Source organism: Tupaia chinensis, unplaced genomic scaffold (assembly GCF_000334495.1).
Source record: "Tupaia chinensis unplaced genomic scaffold, TupChi_1.0 Scaffold145741_1, whole genome shotgun sequence".
Classification (NCBI taxonomy): domain Eukaryota; kingdom Metazoa; phylum Chordata; class Mammalia; order Scandentia; family Tupaiidae; genus Tupaia; species Tupaia belangeri.
In genome coordinates this window covers 970,449-979,932 of record NW_006205599.1, presented here as the reverse complement: position 1 = coordinate 979,932, position 9,484 = coordinate 970,449, and the positions used below count along the sequence as shown (strand labels likewise).

Genomic DNA, 9,484 nt, shown 5'->3' with positions numbered 1-9,484 from the left:
GCAATCCCTTCTCCTCCGTTCTCCTCTCGGGATCTTGGGCATGCATACACACGCGCCCGGCGTGAGTTTTAAGCCACCGGGTCTGGGATGCGAACCGTGGTCAACTACATGAGAGTCCAGCGACTTAGCCATTACGCTAACTGCTGGCCCCCCCATTCTTTCCTTGCTCGCATTGTTTCTGATGAGAGTTCTGCTATTAGCCTGATGGAATATTCTTTGTAGGTAACTTGCTGTTTCTCTTTCCGATCTTAGTATCTTTTCTTCGTGGTTTTGGTCAATCTGGCTATAATGTGTCTTGGAGAAGATTTGGATTGATTCTATTTGGGGTCCTTTGTATTTCTTGGGACTGGATCTTTGAATGCTTCTCTAGGTTTGGAAAGTTTTCTTGCAGGATTTCGAGGAATAGATTATTATTGCCCTTATGAGTCTCTTTATCTTCTGGGATGCCAATTATCAGGATGTTTGGATGTTTGATGGTATTTCTTGTATATTATTCACAAATTTTGGGGCAATTTTCTGTCTTTGTGGTAGATTTTCCTAGACCAGCAATTTTCTCTTCTACGTCTGAGATTCTATTTTCTGTATGATCTAGTCTACTTTTAATACTTTCAAGAGAGATTTTGACTTCCTATATTATAGTCTTCATCTCTAACAGTTCCATTTGATTCTTTTGTAAAGTGTATAATTCCTCTTTTAGATCTTGCAAGAATTTCCTCACCTCTTGGAACTCGTCAGCTCCTTTCTCCTTTCTCTTCTGCAGTTCATTTTCTCTTTTCTCTTTCATCTCTGTTAGCTTCGCCATTATGAATATTCTGAATTCTTTATCAGATATTTCCATGATTTCCATTGAACTCTCTGTGGAAGAAGAGGAGTTATTCTTTTCCCTTGGAGGAGAGGTATATTTTTGCTTTCTTATATTTCGTGTGGTCCTGTGGTGATTTCTAGTCATCTGATGGATGGTGCGTTTCTTCCCAAATTTGAAGTTCAATCTGAGTGTCCAGGAGTGTGCAGAAAAATAAGCAGAGAGAGAGAGGAACAATAACAATAAAAACAACCTAGAAACAGAAAAAGAGAAGAAAAAAACTAAAAAACAACAACAACCACCACCAAAAAACACTTAAAAAAAAACCTCACAGGAGGCTTAAAAGTTTTCTTACCACTCAAGTTTGTGGGCTGGAGGCTGAATTATCAGTGGAAAATCTTCATTTCGCTTATTCCCCTGAAATCACTAGTTCTCAGGAGCCATGAAGGTGTCTTCTCGGTACTGCCAAATTTTACCTGAAGGCCTCATGCCAATTTACATTCTACCAGATATGCATAACAGTTCCTGTTTCCTTATTTTCTCCTATGCTTGACATTTTCAGACCCATTTTTAAAAAATTAATCAGATGGATGTGAGCTAGTATCTGGATGTGTTAACTTTGCCTTCCTTTTTCTTTTTTATTCTCTTTAAGAGAGGCTTTTGCTATAGGGTGTGCAAGCTTGCTGGAAAGACAGAGACAGAGAGAGAGACACCCTCTCCAGGGGTGGGGGGGAGAATGGCCACGCCGTAATCCTTTCTCCTTCATTCTCCTCTCAGGATCTTGGGCACACACACACAAGCACCCGGCATGAGTCTCGGACTCAAACTCTGCAGGCGACTACATGGGATTCGAGCAGCGTAACCATTACGCCATCTGCTGGTCTCCAACATTGCCTTTCTTTGATCTCTGAGGTTGAACATCCTTTTATGTTTGGCCATTAGGGTTTTCTTTGTGCATTTTTTGCTTTTCTGGTTTTTTTTGTTTGTTTGTTTTATTTTGTTTTTTTCTGTTAGGTGGTTTGTCCTTATTGAAAGGAGGCATGCGTATGCTTTGAAACTTTGTTGAATACTAATGTTTTGTGGGTTGTGTGTGAGCTACTTTCCCAGTCTGAGGAGAACCAGAGTCTAGTTCTTACTCTCTTAAGTAGTTTTTATAGTCTACCTCTCACTGCTAAACCAGACTGACTGGATGCTTAGGAGGGAACTTGATTCCTGGTAGGTGCAACAAGAATGCATTGTTAAGGTTCCTACACCAGTTTTCCTTCAAGGTGGATGGAGAATTTAAAGAAATACAACCCATGTTAGAGAATTGATTCTTTGTAATTAAAACAAATACTGAGTTTCATCCTGTGTTGTTAACCACTGTCAGCTCAATAATCAAAATTTCATAATGCATATTTGAGAAATGTTTTGGTTTTTGCTGGGGAACAATGAAAGCCAGACCTTAAAGTCTGACTGATTTGTAACCATGTTCATGATAGGGCCAGAAAGGTAGGCTGGTCTGTTAGATTTGTTTCATAGTGATGTCTTATTAAAGTTATTTTCTCCTCTTCCACTTCACTTCCAGATTTAGTGTGTCCTGAATTTCTCTTTCCAAGCCATAATATCCTCTCCAGATGGACACACCCTTGAATATGTACCTTTTTGCTTGTGGTTCTTATTTGAATTCATCCTTCTGGTTTGAGAACATTACGCCAGGCTTTTCTTTGCTTTAAAAACATGAAAGGGCAAAGTGTAGTAAATGAGAAAATGTTAATAATATAACAGTGGACAGGTATTTCTCTTCATTAACCACCCCTCGCCTGTTTGCTATGATGCTGATTTTCTGCGCAGCCATGCAAATGAGTTTGGTCACCTAGCAACAGAAGGGAGCTGATGCTAGCTCTGATGAAATTGTGAGTAAGAGCCTGCAGTTAAAAGGAGTTTGACGCTGAATGGCATTTCTTTAACCTCTTTTTATAACCTTAGCTTTAATTTTTACTAGTGACCAGAAAATAAGCTATGAAAGAAGTTTACTATCTACCTCAGTGATTTAAGCTATTGGGTCATCAGAAAAGTCATGATGTATTATTCCGTGCAAAAAATGAGTCATGACTTTTCTGACAACTCAATAGAATATCAGAATGGTAGAGGGAAGCCCAGAAAATTTCATTTGAAGTACAGCTTATTCATGCTTGGTTATTTCCCAAGACTAGCAAATAAGTTATACATTTCAAATTCAGTTAGAGATATTCTGTAGAGGTGTTTAATTTTTCTTACTGTTATAGTATTGGCCATAGTAAGCCTTAAGGAAATTAGGACACATGAAGGGCACTGTTGAAAAATTTCATGACAAACCTCAAAGAAATTGTTTAAGTATTAGCCTCTAAAGTTTTCTAAGTGATCGGTATTTATTTTGGTATGTATATTAAAGAAAGAATTTAAATACTTTTGTTTGAACTAAACAGGTACTATATGATGGTAGCTATTAAGATTCTGACACAATTCCTTCAACTAAACTTGTCTATTTGAACATGGCCTGTGCTTTGAACTGACCAATATCTTCCAAAGTTGTTTCATGTCTTTCCTGAGAAATAGGTAGCTGATAAATTTGGACTGATGAAGTTGGGTAATGATTATTAAATGAGTAAGTTGAAACCTGAGGGTTGTGTTTAGATTGAATGAAATTGGTAGATTAGTGAGGACCTTTCCTTAATTAGTCTTTAGTAATTCTTGCACTTAGACATTTAGAGAATTACAGTCAGATTCCTGAGTTTGTAATAATAGTTTCATCTTTAGATAGCCATTCCTTTATTCATTTGAATGGCCCTCTGGGGGAGAGTAAAAGGTGGGAGACTATAATGTTGATCACCCCCTGGACCTTTTACTCTCGTCCAGAGGGGAGCAAAGTAGCATGTCAGTGTTGCAGTTGTCATAGACAGCATACAGATGTGGTAAGTTGCTTAAAAGTATTGAACTGTTATAACATTATTTCCCAAGACAGAATTAGAAAAGCAGAAATGAAATATGAAACCTCATATAAGCAGTTATGTTTTTGTAACAGTCTACACTTAGTATGTGCATGGATGTTACTACTTTAGCATCTAGGTACTTTGCATTATTTCCATTATTTATTTTTTAAATTTCCCAGACAGTACATGTTCTAGTTAGAGAGAGACAAGGTGACAGATAATGCACCTCCCAGTGGAGTGTGGTCACACTGCAGTCTCTTTTCCATTTCTCTGTGCTGTTGGGATTTGGAGCATACAAACACAGATCTCGTGCATTTTTCAAGCCCTTGGGGCCAAGTTTCACAGTCGGCCATGTGGAATCTAACTCTGTTTAACAGTAGGTCACGGAGTTGGCTCCATTTTTTTTCCCCCTCCTTTAAAGTTTTTTCTTTATTAGTGATAGAGCATGTGTGCCTATGGGGCGAGGGGGAGAAGGACAGGAGGGAGAAGGGAACACCCTCACGGGTCTGGTCATGCCACCATCATACCCCTCCTTCACCCCTCTAGCCCGTTAGATCTTAGACACTCGTGTGTGTTCCTGGCATGATTGAGGCTGACGAGGCCCAGCATTAAAAACTGCAGCAGCCATGTGTGATGACGTGATGGGACTTCTCTTGCATGGCACTTGACTGCTGTGCCATGGAGTCAGCCTGTGTGTTCATCTTGAGGTTAAGTATTTCGACCAAGAAGGATGTCTGTAAAAAGAAAATGAATAAAAATGAAGATTATAACAGCACTCTCGGTTTTTTGTTTTGTTTTGTCTGAGGGAATTCCAAATCTTAATGTATGTATTCAGTTTCATTCTATTGGCTTGGCTTCTAAAAATAGGGTAGATAACTCTGTAGGGAAGAAAAACGTGCCTAATTTTGGAGAGGAGTGTTCTCCTACATTGTGATGATTATAAATAGTAAGTTGTTTGCAGCTGCTATTGCAGGTTACTCTCTCTTCCCTTCTCTTTTAAGCTTGGAGCACTTTAGGAATTTGCATGTCATTCTTGCACAGCAGCTGTGTTAATTTTCTGTGTTGTTTCCATTTTAGTATGTGTGCTGCTGAAGCAAGCACTCACAGGTTATGTTGGACCTGTTTATGTATGTCCTATAAAATAATCCCGTATTGGTTGGACTTCATTTAAGCAGTGGTTGACTAGGATTGTAATTTTAATAAAATCTAAATGATATTGTCTAATTAAGTTTGTATGCCTTTTAAATTGCCAAAGGGTGAGACTGGCAGGTGGCACAGTGGTTAAGGTGCTCGCCCAAAATCCCAGGAGGAGAATGGAGGAGACAGGATTGTGGCACGGCTGTGTATCATGCCACCTGCCAAGGTGTCTTTCTGTCTCTCTGGCTCTAGCTAGCCCAAGTGGGTTATGTAAAAACCTTTTTAAAAAATTGCCAAAGGGTACATGAGTTCACCAGAGGGAGGTATAGAGAGAGAAAGGAAGCACTCCCTAGTCTGGGGCATACATGCACTGCACGTGTACCCAATGTCTTCTTCAAGCCGCCATGGCCAGCGTTCAAACCAGGGTCAGCCGTGCCTGGGATCTAGCTCCCTGCACACAGCGCTTAACCGCTGCGTTGTGGGGCTAGCCCAGTTTGTATATTTTTAAAAAAGAAGTTCAAGAGGTTTATTGGGATCCTGCCTATGAAAGATGGAGGTAGAAGCAGAACTAGGCAGGGAGAGCCCCAGACAATGATGTAGATTTGCTGTTCCTTCCCTGTGGATGTTTCACATTTCCTTCTGGTGTTTTCTTCTGTCTGAAGAACTTACTTTAGCAAGTCTGCCAACAACAATTTCAGTTTTCCTCCGTCCAAGAATGCCTTTGTCTCATCTTCATTTCTGAAGTATATTTCCACCGGATATAGAATTCTGGAACAAAAGTTCTGTCTTTAGTTCTTGAAAAGTGTTGTGTTGCTTTATTATGGCCTCCATGGTTTCTGTTGAGAAATCTGCAGTTATTCGAATCATAGTTTTTCTCTACAACACCACACTTTGCTCTGGCTGCTTGCACGGTTTTTTCTTTATCTTTGGTTTTTAGCAGTTTGATTGTGAGGTGTCTGAGAAGGACTTCTTTGAGTTTATCCTTTTGGGGAGTTCATTGAGCTTCTTGAATCTGTAGGTTTATGTCTTTTTGCCAAACTTGTGAATAATTCTTTAAATTATTTTGCATAATATTTTGAATGTATCCTGGACATTTAAAATATTATGTTTTAATACTCTGGGTCTTGTTTAAATTCCACGAAGAATGTTGATACTTCTTATTTTAGTGAGCAGTTGAACTGGTTAGGATCAGGCCCTGAGTTCTGACAGTTCTTTTCTTGACTAAGTTTCAGTGTCGGTTGTATTTCTAAAGCCATTACAGCTATTAAGACTTGTCCTGTGTGTGCACCACCCAGCAGCCAACCTTGGTGGGTGCATGGGGCTAGTTCTCTTATCCCCTAGTTCTGTTCTCAAGGTTTGTCATATGCTGTTTTGAGTCAGAACTGTACGTGCATAGCTCAAAGATGCTTATGTAAGCTGCTCTCTTCACGTGTGGCCATCTACCCTATAACCGTGACCTCAGGACTGCAGTTGAGGTGTGCTGCGGATTACTCAGCTTGCTGACAGGTATTCGTGTCCCTCTCACCTCTCGCTGCCTGTGTCCTCTTCTCCCGCCAGTACAGGCAGTGCTGCATCGAACATGCTTTTATAGGTCATCTCTCCATACCTCTGAAAATACCGCTATGCATAACGTCTCGCACGTGAGTGTGTTCACTCGATGCCAGTTTATTCACAGAAAGGATTAAATGTATATATTTTTTTCAAAATACTACCTAAAAATGTGCATTTTTTTCTTTTCCAGCAAGAATCTATGAGAGTGACAAATTTTAGAAAGAGGCAGTGGAAGAATTTCTTCCCATGATAGTCTATAGATAAACTGGAATTGATACTTAATGGGACTACCTCAGAAAGAAATGAAGACCATTTTTTATCTTAGGCAAGGTGAAAGTCATCATGATTCCTTTTCCTTTTTTCCCCAGAATTTCGATTCTGACATCAGCAGTGTTGGCAGAGATGGCTGCTGGCAGGCAGACAGCCAAAGGCTTCTCAAGGAGGTGATGGTGGAGCACGTCTTTCGACAAGGAATGCTGGATGTAGCCGAGGAGCTCTGCCAGGTAACAGTGTGCCAACTGGGGGATTATGAAAAAGAAACAAAGGAAAACTCTTTGGCGTTTACCTTATTTGTGGAATGGGGTTTTGAATCTCCTACCACCAAAAATAGATTTTTAATATCTTCTCAGGGACGACCTGATTTTACTAGGAAGTCCATTTCTCTGTCCCTTCCTTCCATTCATCTGTCTTTCCTTCATCCTTTCCTTTACTGTCCTGTCCTCCTCCTTTTCTTCCTTAAAGTGGTGAAATTGATTATCCTAGAACTTGTTATCCAAATTATTCATGCCTGTTCCTCCTGGCCCAGAGTGTTAGTCACATATCAGGGGAACCAGAAATGATAATCCTTTCTATTTCCTCTTCCATGGGGAAGGTTGGTTAGTACAGCAGAGAAGAGGAAGGGGACAGAAACATTAATGTCTGTTCCTGTGATCTAGCCCAGTTTAAAGAGTTTTATTTATCACGTGAATTTCATACTAAACTGTTTTCAGGTGAGCAGCATCTGCCCTTTGTGTCTATTAGACATGACCTTAGGGGTCTCAGAGCATTAGACTAGTGTGACGTCATAACAGTGGCAGCGTCATGTGCTGAGTGTTTACCTCATGCCACCCTGCCTTTATTCCTCTCTATAGCCCATGAAGGAAAAATGACTGTTCTCATTCTACAGACGAGAGCTCTTGGGGTTGGAGAGGCCAGTAACTTCAGGCCATCCATGTAGGTTCTTTATTGAAGGAACTGGGATTAGTCCTCAGTGTGCGTATATCCAAGCTCTGTTCTAAGCCACTGCATGCCCCTGAATTTTGTGTTTAGAAAAACGAAGTACTTTGGGTGGCCTGGTGGTGGTTGTGACCAAATCCCACGGGACTCTGCAGTTCAAGTCTTGACTTGATAACTTGAGAAACATGCCAGGTGCATGTGCATGTGCATGCATGCCTTTAAATCCCAAGAAGAGAGATGGAGGAGAAGGGATTGTGGCATGGCCATCCCCTCCTGAGGGCAATTTCCCACTCTCCTCTCTTTCTCTCTCTCTGTCTCTGTCTCTCCAGTGAGTGTACATGCCCTATAGCAAATTAAGAAAAAAAGGAAAAGGAGTTAAGAATGATGCTAAGGGGCATCTTCAATCTTTGCCATAGAATTAGATATTTTGTTTTTTTAATTGTTAGAGGGCATATATTCTTGACAGAGAGCTAGGGAAGAGTGAAAAAGCACCACATAATGGAGTGTGGTCACACCGCAATTCTTTCTCCTCCATTTCTCCATCCTACTGGGATTTGGGCTACACATACATGCCTGGGGTATGTTTTTCAAGTCACTGGGGCTGGAATTAAAACTGTGGTCAGCCATGTGAGATCTGGCTCCCTAATCACTACGCTACAAGGCCGACCTAAGATTACATGTTGAAAGGAAATTACCTTATTGGCTTGCTCCATATCTGTAATCTAGAATATACTTTTACCATTATCTCTTTACTCTGGTTACTGCTAACAAGAGTTCTTTTTATTGTTTCAGGAATCTGGTCTTTCTGTAGACCCAAGTCAGAAAGAACCATTTGTGGAGTTAAATCGAATATTAGAAGCATTAAAAGTCAGAGTTCTGAGACCTGCTCTGGAGTAAGTTATCGAGTTTGTTTTCTTTTAAATCCTGTGAGAGACCTCTCTTTGAGAAAGAGAGGTCTTAATTAGAGAACATGTTAGAGGTTTCTAGGTATACTTATCTAGGTATTTATCTCACCTGGGATGCACTACAAGTAAAATATGGGAGGGAGGGGTGTGCAGTATGAGAAAACGGTTGAAGCTTGAGTTCACTTATCAGTTGGGCTGTATCCCATAGTGTAAAGAGTTTCCCATATCCAGGCTCTATCATCACATTGTGTGGTCTAGGCTAGAACTGAAATGTCTTTTTTTCAGGTGGTCTGAGTTTGATATTTAGCCTCTACAGGGTGCTGGGTTCTGTGGTAGCATTCTAAGAAATTATTTAACTGGCTTTTGGAACTAAGTGGTATACATGAAGAGAGCAAATATTGTTATGAAGAGCTCTACTCTTAATTACTGTTGATTTGGAGGATTCATTGTGAACTTTGTTGATATTATCTGAAATTACTGAGTAAGCTGTAGTAACTATTATCCTGGAGCAGAGTTGGCAAACTTTTTCATAAAAGGCCAAATACTAAATATTTAGGCTTTGCAGACCACATAAGGTCTCTGTCACACATTCTTCTTTGTTTTATTGTTTATAACCTTCTAAAAAGGTTTGAAAAACTTCTTGGACATCTACCATACAAAATAGGTGGAAAGCTGTATTTGGCCTGTGCTGTAGTTTGCTGACCTCTAGCCTAGATTTTTTTTTTTTAAAAGAATTATTTATTTAATTTTATTGATTCATTCATTTATTTTAATTTGACTAGAGAGAGGCACCGGGACAGGGGGGAGTTAGAAAGCAAGCCACCAGTTCTAGGACTTGAACTGTGGTCAGCTATGTGAGAGTGTCTTGAACCTTAACCACCATGCCACCTGCTGGTCCCATAGCCTAGAATCTTTTTTTTTTT

General features: G+C 40.1%; 1 protein-coding gene and 1 non-coding gene across 2 annotated transcripts in view; one reads left to right on the top strand and one right to left on the bottom strand.

Moving 5' to 3' along the window:
- Positions 1-9,484, top strand: part of RMND5A (required for meiotic nuclear division 5 homolog A) — a gene marked incomplete at its 5' end in the record, with an annotated part of 73,238 nt that overhangs the window by 34,229 nt on the left and 29,525 nt on the right. The window contains 2 exon segments of the mRNA XM_006172360.2: positions 6,810-6,944; positions 8,449-8,549. Coding sequence (XP_006172422.1) covers positions 6,810-6,944; positions 8,449-8,549 — 236 coding nt within the window.
- On the bottom strand, positions 4,750-4,854 carry LOC114006138 (U6 spliceosomal RNA). Its single transcript, XR_003547901.1, has one exon. It is a non-coding gene; the product is annotated as a U6 spliceosomal RNA (small nuclear RNA).